The 21082-nt window shown below is 45.2% G+C and overlaps 1 protein-coding gene across 1 annotated transcript in view; it reads right to left on the reverse strand.

Annotated features, from left to right (window-relative positions):
• Positions 1 to 20635, reverse strand: part of LOC120026758 (oxysterol-binding protein-related protein 10-like) — an 81104-nt gene extending 60469 nt beyond the window's left edge. The window contains exons 1-3 of the mRNA XM_038971477.1: positions 20616 to 20635; positions 19845 to 20020; positions 14801 to 14884 (exon numbers count right to left, since the gene is read on the reverse strand). Coding sequence (XP_038827405.1) covers positions 14801 to 14884; positions 19845 to 20020; positions 20616 to 20635 — 280 coding nt within the window. The remainder of the gene's footprint in view (positions 1 to 14800; positions 14885 to 19844; positions 20021 to 20615) is intronic.
• Between the last annotated feature and the right edge of the window lie 447 nt (positions 20636 to 21082).

The raw sequence follows: 21082 nt of genomic DNA on the forward strand, positions 1-21082 counted from the left end.
TTTGTTTGTGTTCGTTTACCTGGATGACATCCTTATTTTCTCCAAGGAGCTTTCCAGCCACATCCAGCATGTTAAGCAGGTCCTGCAGCGGTTATTGGAAAACCGTCTGTTTGTGAAGGCAGAGAAGTGTGATTTTCACGCCCACACTACATCCTTCCTCGGGTACATCATCTCCAGGGGTGAGATCAAGATGGACCAAGAGAAGGTTCGGGCGGTTCGGGATTGGGCCCAGCCCGGTACGAGATTGCAGCTCCAGAGATTCCTGGGATTTGCGAACTTCTATCGGAGGTTTATCCGTGATTACAGCCGGGTGGCCGCCCCTTTAACTGCCCTGACGTCTTGCACCAGAACTTTCTGTTGGACTCCTGAGGCAGACCGAGCATTTCTGAACTTGAAGAGCCGATTCACCAACGCCCCGATTCTCTCTCAACCTGACACTTCCCGTCAGTTTGTTGTTGAGGTGGACGCATCTGATGTGGGGGTGGGTGCCATCCTGTCCCAGCGTAGCTCCACTGACGGTAAACTCCATCCCTGCGCCTTCTACTCTTGTCGTCTTTCACCAGCTGAGAGAAACTACGATGTGGGTAACCGGGAGCTTCTCGCTGTGAAGCTTGCCTTGGAGGAGTGGCGTCACTGGTTGGAGGGAGCGGAGCAACCGTTTGTGGTCTGGACTGACCACAAGAATCTGGCTTACATGCAATCGGCTAAACGTCTCAACTCCCGTCAGGCCAGGTGGGCTTTGTTTTTTGGACGTTTCAATTTTTCCCTGACGTTCCGACCTGGGTCGAAGAACGGCAAGGCGGACGCCTTCTCCCGGATGTTCTCCAAGACGGAGGAGAGTGGGGCCAAGACTGAGACGATTCTTCCCCAGAACCTTGTCGTGGGAGCCGTTACATGGAGGATTGAGGAGGATGTGATGGCGGCCCTTCGGACGCAGCCCGGCCCCGGTAACGGTCCACCCGGTCAGTTGTTCGTGCCTGAGTCGGTCCGTTCTGATGTCCTTCAGTGGTCCCACGCCAGCAAGATAGCTTGTCACCCTGGCGTTGCCCGGACTATGGCGCTACTGCGCAGACGTTTTTGGTGGCCTGCCATGGGAGAAGATACCCGGAGGTTTGTTGCCGCTTGTCCTGTTTGTGCGCAGAATAAGAGTACCAATCGGCCCAGCTCTGGGCTTCTTCACCCCCTACCTATTCCCCGGCGACCTTGGTCGCATCTGGCCCTGGACTTTGTCACAGGGTTGCCCTCTTCTGGTGGGAACACGGTCATTCTGACCATTGTGGACAGATTCAGCAAGTTCGCTCACTTTGTCCCCATCTCCAAGCTTCCATCTGCCACTGAGACGTCCGAGATCCTTGTTAGGGAGGTTTTCAGGGTCCACGGATTGCCCAGTGACATTGTTTCTGACCGTGGTCCTCAGTTTACCTCTGCTGTCTGGAGATCCTTCTGTTTGGCCATTGGAGCTACAGTCAGTCTCACATCGGGTTTTCACCCCCAATCTAATGGTCAGGCGGAGAGAGCCAACCAGAAGATGGAGTCCACGCTGCGCTGTCTTGTCTCCTCTGATCCCACCTCTTGGTCCTCTCAGTTACCCTGGGTCGAGTATGCCCATAATACTCTCCCTTCATCTGCCACTGGGATGTCTCCCTTCCAGTGCCTGTATGGTTACCAACCTCCCTTGTTTCCTTCTCAGGAGAGGGATCTCTCGGTTCCCTCTGTCCAGGCCCACATTCGTCGTTGCCACCGGACCTGGCATCGGGCCAGGAAGGCCCTCCTTAGAGTTTCTGACCGGTATCAGATCCAGGCGAATCGTCGCCGTATTCCTGCCCCCGCTTATACCGTCGGAGATAAGGTTTGGTTGGCTACACGGGATCTTCCCCTACGGACTGAGTCGAGGAAACTGTCACAGAGGTTCATTGGTCCGTTTGTGGTGGAGAGAATCATTAATCCTGTAGTGGTTCGACTCAAGTTGCCTGCAACACTTAGAGTACACCCCACCTTTCATGTCTCCTGCCTCAAGCCGGTTCTCCTCAGTCCTCTGTTGCCCCCTCCTCCTCGTCCTCCTCCTCCTCGGATGATCGGAGGTGGTCCTGTCTACACGGTGCGCCGCATCATGGACTCCAGACGGCGGGGTAGAGGGTTCCAGTATCTCGTGGATTGGGAAGGTTATAGTCCAGAGGAGAGGAGTTGGATTCCTCGGCGTCAGATCCTTGATGCTGACCTGCTTCGTGACTTCTACCGCCTCCACCCTGGCGCTCCGGGTAGTACGCCCGGTGGCGTTCGTCGGAGGGGGGGGTACTGTCACGAATCCCGCTTCCTGAGTCTTTTTGCCTGTGTTCTGTCCTGGAGTGTTTTTTCCGGTGTCCTGGAACGCACCCTGTCTGGTTGCCGGGCGACGTAGCTGGTTGGGAGATCTCTGATTTACCGCACCTGTTTCCAATCCGCTATCTGCACACCTGGTCCTGATCATCACCCCTCCACTTCATAAGCACTGACCTGACATCCATTCCCTGCCGGATCGTTAGCCATGAACAGTATGTCGTGCCAGCGTATCAGCCGCCATTTTGATAGTTTGTTTTGTTGTTTTGTACGTCTTGCTTGCCTTGAACTTACTTCCGTTCTCTCTGTCAGTCAGTCACCCGGAACACTAATTCCATCCCTACCTGGTCGTCGGTGGCTTCTGTTACTCCCTTGGATCTGCCAATTCAATCCCATCAACTCAACTCCGCTGCCCGCTCCGCTACCTGGATCTTTCTATCTCTACACTTAAACTTGTAAATAAATACTCACCTTCGTCTTACTCTCCTTGTCCTGGTCTGCTTCTGGGTTCTACGTTAGAAAACCGTGACATTATTAATTGTTTTATTCTGTGTTACAGCATAACAGCATAAAACCCACATAATGCATAGTGCATTTTTTTCTTTTATAAATCGAAACCGAAAACCGTGGATATTTTTTTTATAATCGAACCGAAATGACCTAAAAAAAAAAAACAGCCTGCCAGTGTTGTTTGAACACTATGCCTTTGAGGACAAATTCGAGAGCTATAGTTTCATGAGGTGCCATGGCTCCTTACTCCCCTCTGTTCATACTAACTAGCTGAGTCCCTGTCATCTTAGGTGATCCAATTCCTCAGCAAAAAAATTGATTACATGACTTATTTGCTATCCTGCTAGCCGGTGTACTATTCACCAATGCCCTTTTAGAGTTCCAGGTTTCTGAGAAACTGTACAAAGCCACCTTGTTCCAGAAGCAGAGCCTCAAAGAGAGCAACCTTTGCTGTTGGCTCTCATACCTGTGCATTGATACGGTGTCCGGTAGCTACAATAGGAATGATACATTCTGATTCATGTCCTTTACCCAGTGTCTCAGAGAGTGAATGGGGGGGAAATTGTGTTATTTGTGCCATGTAGAACCATGTAGATTTATCAGTAACTAATGTTCTGCCCTCCACTCATTCCTGGAAGGCAATGTCCGACGGAGGCAATGGTACAGCACACAAGTGTGTCCACTGCCAACACTCCATACACCATGCCTGTCACGAGTCTTGTCCTGGAGGCAGAACTAAGCGGTTTCTCCTTAGATAAGCCAGCTGCAAAATTGGCTATATTATAAAAAGTAATGAAAACAAAAATTTGCTTTTTGGTCTTAATTTAAGGTTAGGGTTAGGCATTAGGGTTAGCAGTGTGGATAAGGTTCGGTTTAAAATCAGATTTTATGACTTTGTGGCTGTGCCAGCTAGGGATCACTATGCAGAGCTGCTTCCAGAACAATGACAAAACTATTTTCCCTGAACTCTAATTCAGGGAAAAGACATAATAAATTAACAAAAATAACAAAGCCAACATTTTTCTAAAGATCAGAGTATACACAATCCATCACTCATTCCAGTAATTTCCCATTTTACCCAATGTACCTACCGACGCTCCTGAAAAAATATATTAGGCATACTTTTTGCAAAGCTTAGACGAAAAACTGTTTCTCGTCTGATACTAGAAAACGCTTTGTCATCAGTTCGGGAAGTCTTCCCATCAGCTGAATTATATAGATAAGATGACTTGAATACAATTCAGCAGACAAGTACACAGCCCACTGACAATAGGAGGAACAAAACTAGACCGCTAGGGATAACTAAACAAAAGCTAGAAAGTCGTTCCAGGGCGAAAAGCAGAAATTTGTGAATGAATGCATGTGAGCAATAGCCTGGTTAACACAGATTGAATGCTGTGCTCACAATGATAAGTGCAGTGTTCAGTCTGATTTAACCAGGCTATCCGAGCATGAAGACAGAGCAGATGTGGACCAGGCTGTGGCCAGAACTGGCAGCTTGGTAACTCCATGGGGTATAATTGATGCAGTACAGGGCCCGCTTAGCACAGTCTGACACTGATAGAATTTTCCACTAAAGAAAGGAGACATACAACAAAGTACAGAGTGCGTTTTGGAGGATGACTAATGGTAATCGGAGGGGTTCTCAGTCATGAAAGTACTACTCCAAAATGTCCATGCAAATCAATGCCAAATTCGGCAATTGGTTACTCAACCATTTTAGCAAAAACTGGAATTACCGGTATAATGCCCTTTCATCCTCTTCAGACACACCACCTCTCCAGTTCAGACTTCACTCCATTAGGCACAACATCAGCTTGCGCAGCGTTTTCCAAACTCGGTCCTGGGGACCCCAAGGGGTACAGGCTTTGTTTTGTTTTTTTTAACCCTAGAACTACACAGCTGATTCAAATAATCAAAGCTTGATGGTGTCATTATTTGAATCAGCTGTGTAGTTCTAGGGCAAAAACCAAAACGTGCACCCCTTGGGGGTCCCCAGGAGCGAGTTATGGAAACGCTGAGCTAGCCTTTTAGCTTCCCCTTTGTCGCATGCCATTTTAAGCAGTATGGATATATACAGAGAAACGCCAAGCCAGCTAAAGCTACAGACATAGAGCGCAGTGCAGTCAATGTTGATAGGGTCAGAAGCCAGGCCAAAAAAAATTGTTGCTGAACTCATTGCACCAATGGCCAACCTGAGATTAGGCAGCAACACTGAACACATAGAACAAGAAATATGGTGCAGTATTAAAATAATAGTTGTTGGGGTCAATGTTGTGGTCAATTTAAAATGACTGCGTCATGTACTTTGAACAGAAATATTCCCTATTGTGTAAAAAGTACATTTAAAAATCCAAACTCCATGACTCCAATCTGTCAGACATTGTGATGAATTTGGCAGTCTCCCTAGCGCCTACGACAAAGAATTATCAATACAGCCAGAGGGACAATTTCAGGTTCAGCCCACCTCTTTGACCTCCAGTAGTCGGCCGGGATACTGGTTCTTGGCCCGTCGAGCAGCGGCTGGGGACTTGTGGTGGGTGATGGTCACGATGTTGCTCGGTGTGCCCGGACACACCAAGTGCCTCTGGATACCAGGCGATGAGGAGGCTGGTGGGAGGAGGGAGACGCTACGGGACCGACCGGAAGACGACGAGCCCTGAGAGAGAAAGACAACAACAAAAAAGAGCGAGGAGGGATATGTGAACTGCCACACCACTACTTCCTACTTCTATTTTCATCTAACATTCCCCTGTATCCTATGGTTTGTGAGTCAAACCAGAAAAAAAGGGGGTTTAGCCTTCTTGAATAAGCTTGGGTACTATATGAAAACCATGTTGCAACCAATGCCTGACGACGGGCAGCAAACCGAAGACTGCACCTTGTGGTTTCCTTAAAAGGGTCCACATTTCAGTCGTATGAGGAGAACCGTGACTAAACCTTAGCCTGGGCCTCCCTGTTATTACAAACCCCAAACAAAACCAGAGCAAAAGCTACCACCTTTCCAGTGAACTCAACTCCTAAATTAGCTTCAGGTTACTTCCCTCCTGACAAGAGCAAATAAGGTACGTAGAGGTGAACGAACAGAAATGTAAGAAGCCACCAACCAAACTTAAAAAGTGGACCTTTGCCTTCCGTCTTCTTTATAGCTCTACACCACCAACAAAATCAAATCCGGTTATCTCCTTCCTTCTTTCGCCTTCCCTCCCTCTCTCCCTTGCTCCGTCTCTCCATTTCCCTGCCCTCTGTATACTGTCTGCCATGTCTCTCAGTCGGAACCCGTCCTCACCCTCCATCAATTTACAGCAGTTCCAGAGAGACCGCGCACCTCCACCCTGGATACCAGAGGTCGGTGCACAGCACAGTCGAGAGAGAGAGCAGAGGCAAGATAGATAAATAGATCAAATAAACGACTCTCTCCCTGAGCACTGCTCACCGGAGGAGAAACAACTCGGCTTCCATTTTGGAAGCAGCAACTCACTCCCAGGACCACAGAGCCATAATAGTCACAAACGGAATAAGGCACATTGTGACACTGCAGGAAAGTGCAGGATACTTTATTTCCAATGGCCGCAAGTATGCATGTGTATCATTCAAATTCTCACCCTAACAACGTTTCAAATCGCAAGACGGCAGCTTTCTGTGAGAACAGGGCCATGCAGCTACAGCAGTGAGTAAATCAGATGGGGGAACACTCAGCATTTAGATGTGTCCAACAGCAGCTCAGGTCTCTCCTCTCTAAAACTGGCACAGAGCTGCAGGCATTTCAGAAAAACTGCAACAGTGAGAAGATGGCAGAGTCATGGAGACGGAGAGAGGGAGAGAGGGAGCAAATGAGGGATCATGAGAATGAGTACTGAACCCAGAGAAAGAGAGAGAGAGAGAACCACCTGTATCACTGAAGCTGGGAGAGGAAAAGTTACTGTCATGCATGGCTTACGTTAGCTAGCAGATTTTAACGGGCTAATGTGATGCTCCATTAGCCATTACAGGATAGGTACTGTTTATGGAGTAGCACAGAGAATTTGACCAACCTTAACTTGGCCATACAATCTTAGTTCTTGATTCAGCCAAACATACATCTTTTAAAAATTTTATGTCAGTTGCAGGTGGTTCATTTGAATTTAGAAAATGCTCCGTTATTAAAATATATATTTTTTTGCTCCATGAAGTAATCCAACAATGTGTACAAATCTTTCCTCATTGATTGAGACAGGTGGGTCTACCCCAAAGCGCCGCATGTCACTCACCTGTGTCAATCAATGAGATAAGATTTTTAAATAAACAAGATGGAGGCATACACATAAAAATGTAGCATTTTCAAAATTCAAACAAAGCACCTACAAATGGATACTGACATTTTTGAAGGTACATGTTTGGCTGAATCGAGAACAAATATACACTGCTCAAAAAAATAAAGGGAACACTTAAACAACACAATGTAACTCCAAGTCAATCACACTTCTGTGAAATCAAACTGTCCACTTAGGAAGCAACACTGATTGACAATACATTTCACATGCTGTTGTGCAAATGGAATAGACAAAAGGTGGAAAATATAGGCAATTAGCAAGACACCCCCAATAAAGGAGTGATTCTGCAGGTGGTGACCACAGACCACTTCTCAGTTCCTATGCTTCCTGGCTGATGTTTTGGTCACTTTTGAATGCTGGCGGTGCTTTCACTCTAGTGGTAGCATGAGACGGAGTCTACAACCCACACAAGTGGCTCAGGTAGTGCAGCTCATCCAGGATGGCACATCAATGCGAGCTGTGGCAAGAAGGTTTGCTGTGTCTGTCAGCGTAGTGTCCAGAGCATGGAGGCGCTACCAGGAGACAGGCCAGTACATCAGGAGACGTGGAGGAGGCCGTAGGAGGGCAACAACCCAGCAGCAGGACCGCTACCTCCGCCTTTGTGCAAGGGGGAGCACTGCCAGAGCCCTGCAAAATGACCTCCAGCAGGCCACAAATGTGCATGTGTCAGCATATGGTCTCACAAGGGCTCTGAGGATCTCATCTCGGTACCTAGTGGCAGTCAGGCTACCTCTGGCGAGCACATGGAGGGCTGTGCGGCTCCACAAAGAAATGCCACCCCACACCATGACTGACCCACCGCCAAACCGGTCATGCTGGAGGATGTTGCAGGCAGCAGAACGTTCTCCACGGCGTCTCCAGACTCTGTCACGTCTGTCACATGTGCTCATGTGCTCAGTGTGAATCTGTGAAGAGCACAGGGCGCCAGTGGCGAATTTGCCAATCTTGGTGTTCTCTGGCAAATGCCAAACGTCCTGCACGGTGTTGGGCTGTAAGCACAACCCCCACCTGTGGACGTCGGGCCCTCATACCACCCTCATGGAGTCTGTTTCTGACCGTTTGAGCAGACACATGCACATTTGTGGCCTGCTGGAGGTCATTTTGCAAGGCTCTGGCAGTGCTCCCCCTTGCACAAAGGCGGAGGTAGCGGTCCTGCTGCTGGGTTGTTGCCCTCCTACGGCCTCCTCCACGTCTCCTGATGTACTGGCCTGTCTCCTGGTAGCGCCTCCATGCTCTGGACACTACGCTGACAGACACAGCAAACCTTCTTGCCACAGCTCGCATTGATGTGCCATCCTGGATGAGCTGCACTACCTGAGCCACTTGTGTGGGTTGTAGACTCCGTCTCATGCTACCACTAGAGCGAAAGCACCGCCAGCATTCAAAAGTGACCAAAACATCAGCCAGGAAGCATAGGAACTGAGAAGTGGTCTGTGGTCACCACCTGCAGAATCACTCCTTTATTGGGGGTGTCTTGCTAATTGCCTATAATTTCCACCTTTTGTCTATTGCATTTGCACAACAGCATGTGAAATTTATTGTCAATCAGTGTTGCTTCCTAAGTGGACAGTTTGATTTCACAGAAGTGTGATTGACTTGGAGTTACATTGTGTTGTTTAAGTGTTCCCTTTATTTTTTTTTGAGCAGTGTAGTATCGCCAATTTAAGGTTGGTCGAAAATTCTCTGTGCTACTCCCAACATCACCTATCCTGTAATGGCTAATGGAGCAACACATTACACCTTGCCCAAACCGGCTGCGCGCGTGCGCTCCCATGCATACATTTATTTTGCCCCCCCACACCAAACGCGATCACGACACGCAGGTTAAAATATCAAAACAAACTCTGAACCAATGACATTAATTTGGGGACAGGTCGAAAAGCATTAAACATGTATGGTATTTTAGCTAGTTAGCTTGCACTTGCTAGCTAACGTTAATTTGTCCTGTTTAGCTAGCTTGCTGTTGCTAGCTAATTTGTCCTGGGATATAAACATTGAGTTGTTATTTTACCTGAAATGGACAAGGATCTCTACTCCGACAATTAATCCACATATAAAACGGCCAACCGAATCGTTTCTAGTCATCTCTCCTCCTCCTTTTCATCGTTTAAATTATATGGTGATCGCATCTAAACTTTCATTGTATTACCACGACTACCGGCAAAACAGTTTTCGTCTTTCTGTCACCCACGTGGGTATAACCAATGAGGAGATGGCACGTGGGTACCTGCTTCTATAAATCAATGAGGAGATGGGAGAGGCAGGACTTGCAGCGCGATCTGCGTCAGAAATAGGAACAACATCTATTTTAGCCCTTGGTGTCGCAGACACTCGTTGGCGCGCGCAAGCAGTGTGGGTACAATAATTGAATAACATGGGTTTCTAAATTTATTTTGCGACGCTCGCGCACGCCACGTGTCCGGTCTGGTCAGCATGTTACAATCTGCTAGTAAGGCTAACTTATGAATCCTGCAAAGATTATTCAAGCTTGTGAACTATGCTACTTGTCCTACCTTTCAGTGGATACAGAAACAACTTCTCATGAGGTGTACTAATGAAACGCTCCAATTTCTGCATTCCATTAGTTCTCCAATTTTGGGAAGGGTAAAGATTTACCACCGCTTGGTTCATGCCTTTCCCTATTAGGAAACACTTGAGTGACTGAATCTACATACACGGTACACATAATGCAATCACTCTCCGCTTACACAGCCTCAGCAGTATTTCAACATGCTCCCTTCCCCTCGTCCCAACATGCACGTCTGCCCCTCACAGGTGTGCCCTTCCTGCTTAGGCTGACTTGGCCCTCCATCACAGAACGTGGGTGGTGGGCACCACATAGGTCAGGAGACGGTATCAAAAAGACAGAAATAATCTACTGAAATGTATCTACAGTGGGGCTGAGCTGGGCCGGTTAAGAGGAACCTGAAAGAGAGACTGGTACCGAATACCCGCCTGAGAAAACCACTCCTGTATCAAAATAAATTATATTCTAAGGGTTCTGTAGGGAATTACTTCCACAAAAGAGCCGGGATGAGAGGAATTTCAAACATCAAATGAGAGTTATTTCATAACACAGTAGAATCCGCTCTTCCACTACAGTGTGGTACAAAACGTAGCCTCAGGCAATAAGAGATGCCTTTCTTCCTTACACGAACCAACTACTGTACAAAGAAAGTCATTGTCAATACACCAGAGAAAGGATTGCCATTTGTAACTGGTGACCGACACATTGAAAAAAATTGATTGAAATGAGTGACAGCTTTTTGAATACAAAGTTTAAATCTCCACCGAAAGCGTAAATAAGCAGCTAAACTGAGGAAAGTGCAGTTTACTTATCAGTTGTACACCCAGCATTGGCAATAATAAAAACTATAGAACAGAAATTCCCTCATTCCCCAAGTGTATTTCAGTGCTCAGGCTATTGTAGATTGTTTATGCTAAGCTAGGAATACATCTTAGACTTTGGAGGAGATGTGATACTGATCTCTGAGGCAGAATGGGAGGCTTAGACACGATTAGACTACTACGGTTGTCTGTCACGGTACAGGAACCCAAAAAAGCTCACCCGCTTTTGACACGAGGGAAAAAAACCTCCTCTTCTTATGGGAGCCTTCCCCTTACTGATCCAAGTTAAGGAGTATAATTGGACTTCTGTCTAGTCAACTGTGCAGCACTTTTTGAAAAAGTGAATAGCTAATACGCTGTGTGTGAGAGTTTGCAATGAAAGTTTTCAAGCTGGTATTCAAATATATGGAGGAGTGCAGAAAGTGAGAACCAGGACACAACGAGAGATGAAGACATGGACAACCCTATAAGTGTATTTATGTCTAGTTGTGTGTTTGTGCTGGATCAGTTATTTGTACAGGGAGAGTTGTTGGTACAGGGTAGTAGCTCAGGTGTGGACGGGTGCATCTTGACTCACCAGCCCCTCCTGGCTGCCTCCCGTCGTTCCCTCCGCACTCAGGTGCTCATCCGATCCCTTAAACTTCCAGACCTAAGGCCAAACACACAAAAAAAACATAGAACTCAGTACAGGGTCGTGTTCAGTAGCTGGGGAAATGGAAAGATACAACCTGAACTTGTCTAATAAGAAAAGCTCATTTTTGTTTTCCCATTACAAAACTAAAATGTGCCCTAATGAACATGACCCAGATGCAAAACGGATGAAGTTTCTTCCGTCCACTGTTAAAATGAACTGGGTCGGCACACTACTATACAGTAGGTTCTAAATCTTCACTGTTCCCTTCACAACCCAGTGACTTCCAAACCAGGCTGTCAAGGCCCACAGCAGAGATCCAGAGGATGGGGTAACTCCATAATGAGGCTGATACTCCACTGTCACATGGAGACTGGCTTCAATGTACCCCCGGACAGACACAGTGCATAGCCAGCAGAGACCAACAATAGGGCTGTACAGGAGCTCCAGAGATGGTGAATGCATGGTCTGCTACCCTCTTATCTATTATACCAAGAGAGCAGGAGTCCATAACCAGCCATACTGCCCCAAATTCTATTCACTCTCCAAATCAAGTCTACATTGGCAATGGATTAACACAAACTCATTTACATAAGGAAACGTGTCCGATTGTCTTTTTTGACAGGAAACAGGGACAATATTTATGAGAGTTAGTGTGCCACGAGGCAGGGGTGGAGGAAATGGGGCTGATGCATAATAGGAGAGCGCGAGGAGATGCAGACAGAGAGAGCATTGTTTGTAGACTGCTGCGGTGTGCACTCACACAAATCAGTCTGTAGACATGGGGAGATGGTGGGAGAGGGAGAGAGAAAGCGAAGGAGAGAGAGCGAGTGAATGAAAGGAAGAGAAAGAGCAAAATATAGTATGCTGAAGAATTGGCCATTTGCTGGAACAAATTTACGTACAAAAGGAAAAAATACATTTTAATACAGACAACACAATATGCTGCAGTATTTTTTTTTTTTTTTTACGAAACTCTCAGGTGGCAGTCCTGATTCAACAAGACCTCGACTTGAATCTGACTTTCACAGACTTTCCCACACAAAAACTTCAGAAATAAAAAGAGTTCATAGGTTTGGAAGGGTTCCACTTCGAAGCTATTGCCAGGTGGCACGTACCCAGGTTACCCCTCACTCTCAAACAGACAGAGGATCAGGGATGACACTATTTTAAAAAAAGGGAATAGCTGACTCCCATAAGTCCTACTGTAGCAGCCGCAGAGCCCTATGGGAGAAGATAGAAGGAGAGTCAGAGGGGTAGAGGAGGGAGGAGCAAGTGTACGAGCGGTGCCAAGACAAGGTGGGATCTAATAGAGAGGATCACTCTCCGAGGTGATGGTAAGCATTCGTGTCTACACTAGAATTACTCATCTGGTATACAGAGCCTCTATAAAGAATTCACACCCCTTGACTTTTTCCACATTTTGTTGTGTTACAGGCTTAATTTAAAATGGATTACATTGAGATTTTGTGTAACTGGCCGCAAAACAATTCCCCATAATGTCAAAAGCGGAATTATGTTTTTAGAAATATTTACAAATTAATTAAAAATGAAAAGCTGGAATAGCTTGAGTGAATAATTATTTCAACCCCTTTGTTATGGCAAGCCTAAATAAGTTCAGGAGTAAAAATAAATCACATTATAAGTTGCGTGGACTCACTCTGTGTGCAAGAATAGTGTTAAACGTGATTTTTGAATGACTACCTCATCTTTGTACCCCACACATACAGATAATTGTAAGGTCCCTCAGTCGAGCAGTGATTTTCAAACAGATTCAACCACAAAGACCAGGGAGGTTTTCCAATCCCCAGCAAAGAAGGGCACTTGTAGGTAGATGGGTAAAAAAACAAAAAAAGCAGACATTGAATATCCCTTTGAGCATGGGAAGTTAATAATCACACCCTGGATGGTGTATCAATACACCCAGTCACTACAACGATACAGGCGTCCTTCCGAAATCCTGAGCGGCAGGTAGCCTAGCGGATAAGAGCGTTGGGCCAGTAACCAAAAGGTTGCTGGTTTGAATCCCCAAGCAGACTAGGTGAGAAAAAAAAAATCTGTCTTGCCCTTGAGCAAGGCACTTAACCCTAAATGTCACTCTGGATAAGAGCGTCTGCTAAATTACTAAAATGTCAAATTCAGTTGCCAGGAAGACAGAAGGAAACCGCTCAGGGATTTGACCAATGGTGAATTTAAAACAGTTCGAGTTTAATGGTTGTGATAAGATGGATAAACAACATTGTAGCTCCACAATACTAACCTAAATGACAGAGTGAAAAGAAGGAAGCCAGTACAGAATAAAAAAAATACTCCAAAACATGTATCCTGATTGCAATGAGGCACTAAAGTAAAACTGCAAAAAATGTCCTGAATATAAAGTGTTATGTTTGGGACAAATCCAATAGATCACTGAGTATCACTGTTCATATTGTCAAGCATGGTGGTGGCTGCATCATGTTATGGGTATGCTTGTCATCGGCAAGGACTATGGAGTTTTTTTAGGATAAAAAACAGACACTGGGAGACAAATTCATCTTTCAGCAGGACAATAACCTAAAACACAAGGCCAAATATACACTGGAGTAGCTTACCAAGATGACGTTGAATGTTCCTGAGTGGCCTAGTTAAAGTTTTGACTTAAAATTGTCTTGAAAATCTAGGGAAAGACTTGAAAATGGCTGTCTAGCAATGATCAACAACCAACTTGACAGAGCTCAAATCATTTTCTGGAGAATAATGTGCAAATATTGTACAATCCAGGTATGAAAATCTCTTAGAGACTTACCCAGAAAGGTGATTCTAACATGTATTGACTCAGGGGTGTGAGATAAGAGATATTTCTGTATTTCATTTTGAATAAATTTGGTAACATTTCTAAAAATATGTTTTCACTTTGTCATTATGGGGTATTGTGTGTAGATGGGTGAGAGAAAAAAAAAAAGATATTTTCAATTTAGGCTGTAAAAAAACGAAATGTGTAATAAGTCAAAGGGTATGAATACTTTCTGAAGGCTATGAACGTTATCTACTGTGCCTGCTGTGTGCATTGAGACTGCATGAAAGCTAAACAATTCCAAAATCCAACCACTATAGGAAAGAGCATTTGCCGTTTCAGTGTGCCAACAGTGCACCCAACAACAAGGGTTTGCAACAAAATCTCACAACCACAAAGTTACTTTCTCTCAAACTACTTCACTTCTCCCACTATCGACTCCTACACTAATACCATAGTTGTCCATTCAAGCCATCTGTCAAAAGCCATATTTACAGCAATTTAATTTCCTCAAAAAGGTGCCTGAACCCAAGTAATTCAATCAATCTGAGCTGTGCTTACAGAAGTGGGAAATACCTGCGATGAGATTTGTAAACTCAGCGGTATATCAGTCTCTAATATCCAGGCTGTATCACAACCGACCGTGATTGGGAGTCCCATAGGGCGGAGCACAATTTGCCCAGCGCCGTCCGGGCTTGGCCGGTGTAGGCCATCATTGTAACTAAGAATTTGTTCTTAACTGACTTGCCTAGTTAAATAAAGGTTAAATAAAGGTTAAATAAAGAATAAAAATGCAAGGGAAAGTCATGGCTTCCCTGTCACTGCACTGCTCTTCCTGAGGGACATATTCCAGGAGCTAGACCTTAGTAGTGACTGCAGTGTGTGTGTGTGTGTGCATGTGTGTTGTACACACCTTGGCACTGCTGTCGGAGTGGCGTCTGGCGCACGCTTGGAGTTGGTTCATCCAGAACCGCTGCTCTTTGGCGTCGGATGCTACGGAGACACAAAAGGAGCGAATCAAAATATTCATTATCCGATAACCATCATCGTCACAATGGGAGAAATAGGACATCGTCATTATACGAGTTAGTGGTCAGTTCAATATGTAGGCAGTCATCACAAAATGTGTGTCATTATGTGTCGCATGTCACTTTTCAGATTGATAATGTGTCAGACACATTATCAGCCAATGTGCTGTGTATTCTGTTACAGGGTCAGGGCCTGACAATTGTAGTACATCAGGTTTGTTTATGTCGATCCCAAACTCCCTGTGTAGGGGCTTGTAAACTACTGCACTTTACAATAGTGTCTGTGTTCATATTCTACAACTCACTAAAACATATTCTAAGACACACTTTCAGATTGATGGAAAGCTTGATCTTTAACCTAAACCCTCAATAATGGGGGGGGGGGGGGGGGGGGGGGGGGGGGGGGGGGGGCACACAACAGTGTCTGTGCGATTAGCTAAAATGGCAGACATTTCACTGCGGCCCAGAGACAGCCTGTTATCCAAACACCAACCATGGAAAAAGTGACTCACCCTTTTGTTTTACAAGACAGTAAACTGCCCTCCGAGGCCAGACACGCCAATAAGCCCGTCTCATTTCATTAACCGATTAATTGGCAGAGTCTGCTTTGTCCAGCCTGATGTCTACAAACGGTACAACCTCTTTCGTCTACACAAAGCTAGACCAATTGTGGATATCATTGTGACTGACTGGTAAAACTTTACTTCAAGAGCAACTCAGCATCTCAACCTATTATTCAGTGAGATACAATTTGATAGTATGTACCAAAGTCTCCAGTCTCCATGGTAACGCTCCAAGGAGAAAATAAGAACATTTCATTAGCAACGGAACCGAATATAGCAGCATTGTCTGGACTCCTGGAGTCCTTTATAGTGATTAACTGAAACAAATGGGCACGATCATAAACGATGGAGTGCGGAATGCTGAATCTATTCATGCGAGTTTAGCTCGAGAAAGAGTCATTTCTCGGAACGGTAATGGCCTCATTTGAGCACCGTGACATGAGTTTCTGTCAATCACTTAAGGCCTACACTATTTTTCAAGCACCTGAAATGTCGCTTGAGTGAGGAGGCAGAAGGAGACACATCCACACTAACAAATGTCAAATGGGACACTTAAAACAGTGAACATCTCCAGTGAACAGCTCCTCTGCTCTCTCAAGAGAAGGCTGTGTTCACGTAGGCCATTCATAATGAAACACCTGTACCCAGCTGTCTGTTAAAACCCTTCCCTCCCAGTGATTCCTTCTACATCAGCGGCATATCTTTTCCTTTCAAAACGTCTCAGTTTAGAATCTGCGACACATTTAGAGCAGCAATTATGGGTCTTGATTTATACAAGCTTTGCCGTGATTGTTCATTACAGCTAGCTAATTATGTACAGAGGTGGATCTGGCAGTGCCGAGCGGTTATGTTTATATGCAAATATGCACCTGTTTCCAATGGCGAAAAAGACGCTAAGTCGCTAACATGAGCTACTTGCACACTAATCCTTACTTAGCGAAGACCAGGTGGTTCTTGTGCTCGGTCTAAAAAAGGTAACCCCAAAAGACTGCCAATGCTAATCAAAGATTCAAAGCTGGTGTTCTGTTCAAAAAGGTCCCTGGTTTGGAGTTGGAGGGGTGGCAGTTTCCATTCAGTTGATGAATGAGCCACGCTTGTTTTGGCAAACGAGATCAAGCAGCACAACACAGTCCGACCCATTTGCAACGGAGGAACGGCGGTCTCCCGTCCTAATCAACAATGCTCTACAGATGCCATTTCAATAACACCATCTCTGCATTTCAATCAAGGGGGTCAACGTACGCTTCAATATAGGCTCTAAAGAGAGGGCACTAATGTCTATCCATTGCCATTCAAGCATTTAACCATGACCATGTAATTACACTGATGCTAATTACAGTGATCGAGTGGATGTTCTTGGCTAAAATAATAGTCTCATACATTTGAGGGAGCTGGTGGGGGATCTGATTAAGGTGAATGGAGATAATATGATAGGGCAGCACTCTGAATATGTACTTCATAACTGCTGGAAGTTATTAAACATTATTAAACACTACTATGGGACAGTAGGGATTATTGCAGTTGCTGGGAGGAACATAAGCCCGGGGCTTATCCTACAAGGGTTAAAAAAATATATTTTTAAAAAAATCACTAAATTGGTCTTTTGACCAATGAGATCCACTCTGAAAAAGATCTGATGTGAAAGGATCTGATGTGATTGGTCAAAAGACCAATTAGTGGAAAAAAGATCAGAATTGGGCTGCCTGTGTAAACGCAGCCTTTGTCACCAGATCTGAACCCAATTGAACACTTGCGGGAGATTCTAGCGTGGCGCCTGACAGCGTTTTTCACCACTTTCAACAAAACAGTTCCAGACACGTGTAGAATTTATGCCAAGGCGCAATGAAGCTATTCTGGCTGGTGGTGGCCCAACGCCCTATTAAAGTCACACACATCGTTCAGCGAGCAGTGTTTTTGCTACCACCCGCTATAGACGTGTGACTTGACATTTTCACTTGATTCCACGTGTAAAAATCGGTGTGCACCCAGTTCGCAAATTAAAGCTAGCATCTCTGAACAGAGTGCTAAGTACTCTCTGCCAGCAAATGCTATTGGTGTGTCTGAGCCCTGAGACACTTTGTGTTTCCTTTCTTTTTGCCATCCCTAGTATGTAGAAGTAATATGGATCCTTATTCTGGATGAGATTGAATTTGTTCTAGGCAATATTAAATATTTTATAAACTGGATGGTTCGAGACCTGAATACTGATTGGCTGATAGCCGTGGTATATCAGACCGTATACCACGGGTATGACAAAACGTTTATTTTTACTGCTCTAATTACGTTGGTCGACAGTTTATAATAGCAATAAGGCACCTCAGGGGTTTGTGGTATATGGCCAATATACCACGACTAGGGGCTGTGTCCAGGCACTCCGCAATGCGTTGTGCATAAGAACAGCCCTCAGCCGTAGTACATTGGCCATATACCACAGGCCCTCGTGCCTTATTGCTTAATAATACTACTTCAATAAGTCACAATAATGTCTGATATGCAGTCAGGCATCTCAATTAGCCCCCTTGAAAAGCCGTGAGAATAACTTGACCCTTCTAAACAGCCCTCGTGTCTTATTCCTGGCATCATCTGATCAACAGCTTTAAAATTTGCCATTTGATAATTCAAACAGGATTTAATTCATGCTGTTTTCACCTTTTTACTTCATACACTCTGGAGCAATGAGCATGGCTCCGGGCAAAGCTCAAAACATAATGCTCCCGCTTATTCGACTAAAACTAATTACCCTATGCTGCCTTGGTTGGATATCCGATGAAGACGAAGCCTGTGCTTTAGCGTCTGTATCAGATCTCCCATAATTCCACATGGCTTGAATACGACATTCTTAAATTCAACTCAAAATGTTTATTAAGAGTTGAGATCAAATGTTCGACCAAGGACACCTGAAGGGAGATTATATGCACCTTCTCCAGTGACTTGACGTTTGACAGTTTGTGAAGGGGGATTCAAGGACATCCACATCACGAAAAGAAAGGACACATTCACAGCTGGGGCTGTACACAAATCACCCGTAAGGCGATACTACAGAGGTCTGTTGCTGCAGAATCACCAAACAGGAAGCGTGTTCCTGGTTGAACCTTGAACTTCTCCCCTTCCCAGTTGAAGCCTGGGTTGCCATGACAACCCGTGTGAGATTTAAGGTGAACCTACTAATTCTTAGTCAAAGACTCATGAAAGGTCGCTCGCTACACTACAGGGCGGTGGGTATTGTTCCCCGTCATTTGGCTTAATTCAAATGTCACCATCCCAATCAGAGGAATGACTTGTACGCCACTAAGTATAGTGTTTAGACCTTCCAAAAAAACATACACCAAACTAGCTTCTTTGATAAGGATTGTAATTTTACCTTTTTATTTAAGCTGTATCTCGTTCCATCCCTACATTGTAGACAGTGGATCCCTGCTCCTACATTGATTTGCTACAATTACTTATTCTCTGTGGGACTATATCGCTTGCTCGGAGCTCAATAGATGGTTCACTGAGTCATCCACAGATACAGGGCAAGTTATTCTGATACCTCCCTTGGGGAATGTACAGGGACATTCCACAAACTAAAGCGACAGGGAGTCTCTTGCTTCATCAGTGGATACAGGCTTCGGACTAGGGCCGGGACGAACTGCGATACTTGTTAGTATCGTGGCAAGGAAACGAAACACAAATCGGATTCAATTTCTTCAGGTAAACAGCTCTAATGTTGGAAACAAACATCATTATGTTGTCATCCAGAGTCACACCACCCCCCCCCCCCAAGCTATTTCACATACAGCAGGTTTTTAAAAAGGACCAAAGAGTTTGGTCTGCTTCGTCTTTAAATTTTTGCCATGGAAAAAAACATGGCGGTACTGGTATCATCCCATCCCTACCTCTGACAGAGCGAGCCTGTAGCATAGTGACCAGTTTAAACCCAATGGACCTCAACCATAGCTCATAGAGGGGAGTGTCCCTTTTGACAGGATGTATCGACCAGTACAGTTACCCTGTTCAAACTTTCAGCAATGCGACAAGGCAGCTTATATAGAACACCCGTGTAGCCCACTCATGCTAGCTCAAGAGAACTCCTGTCAAGTGTGGGAAATGGAGTTGGCAAATTGAAAGTTAGTAATGTGACTCATGAAATATTCATGAAGCTAAGTTACAACATCACAGGTTCATTTCCATTACACACTTTTCCAAAAACAAAGACTGGGTTGTTGGGAATGTTTTTTCCCAGGTGCACAATTTAAGCTGCTTGAAGTGGCATCACTATATTGCGCAACTGCAAAACACCCACAAGGCAATGCAATTTTCCCACTGTCCCCATGCAATCTCCCTGAATACCCAATCTCTGACTAATAAGGGTTAGCGTACCTCTGAGCTTGTAAAGCTCGCCATTGAATGAGTTGACGATGAACATGTGTGGTGCCTCATCACTCTGGACAACCGATGCACCGATCAGAGGCAGAGAGCCCCTGGGCTTCTGGCTCTTGCCATGTTCATGTACAAAGTACTGCAGCTGTCCCAGCTCTGGATCCAACACAAAGTACCTGCAGTAGAGGGTGAGAGAAAAGGGAGGGAGGGGAGAGAAACACAAATAAATGATCATATAAAATATGTCCTCATCATTGTTTAAGGCTTATTCTATCGCTTTAGCAGTAATTGCAACTGCTAAGTAATACAGTGATGATCGAGAGAGAGAGAGAGCACACGTACAGGATGGGTGAAATCCACCACTAAAATTCCTCACCTTTCATGCAAAAAAATCTTGCCAGATTTACAGGAGCTCGTCGTTATAGAAGCGTCAGCCACATTACTGAGCGTATTAAGAAGTGACATCAACACCTACCCACCAACTACATCTCAAACTACCCAAGTAGTCCTTAAGAGTGCATAGGTACCATGAGTGGAGCAGCTGGAGCCCACAGCTCGCGGGGTGAACATTTTACAGAATCAGACAGGTTTGTAACCTTTGTGATTAATAAATGCCTTCTAGCTTAGGCCTAACTGAAATACAGTCAGAGCCTGAGAGCCTGCAATATGACACACACACACACACACACACACACACGTCCTGGCTATGGGACATAGCCTATTGGACTGACTTGTCCCGACAAAGCATTCATGACATAGCTAGCGTGTCACCCTGTTTGGTTGGCTTTCATTGTACGGAAGTGTTGTTAACCGGAAATGATCTTGCTGCCGATCAATCGTCTCTTTCCACGCGCTATTAGAGAAGCGGCTCTATTGACCAGGCTTTGGAACAAGCCGAGTGAGCACTTACTTACAGGTCAATACAAACCACAGACAAAAAACGACACAATCCTCCACACTGCCACAACCAGAACCGAGAGGATCATCATAGACCGTTTTCACATTGACGATGGCAAAGGGATATTTGAGAGAGGTATCGATTCTTAAGAGACAATACCGTTGTGTAAAACTAGAAAAAATGCCATGTCTCGAGCGCTACCTCGGGAGGTCGCACACGGCACTGGCCCAACAATTACCCCCCCCCCCCTTTGAGCATGGAATTGTCTCGTTGAGCTGAACACTACTACAGTATAAATGATAATAGCAGAGCAATGTTTTTTTATACAGCTGAAATGTTT

This window comes from Salvelinus namaycush, chromosome 32 (genome assembly GCF_016432855.1).
Source record: "Salvelinus namaycush isolate Seneca chromosome 32, SaNama_1.0, whole genome shotgun sequence".
NCBI classification, from domain to species: domain Eukaryota; kingdom Metazoa; phylum Chordata; class Actinopteri; order Salmoniformes; family Salmonidae; genus Salvelinus; species Salvelinus namaycush.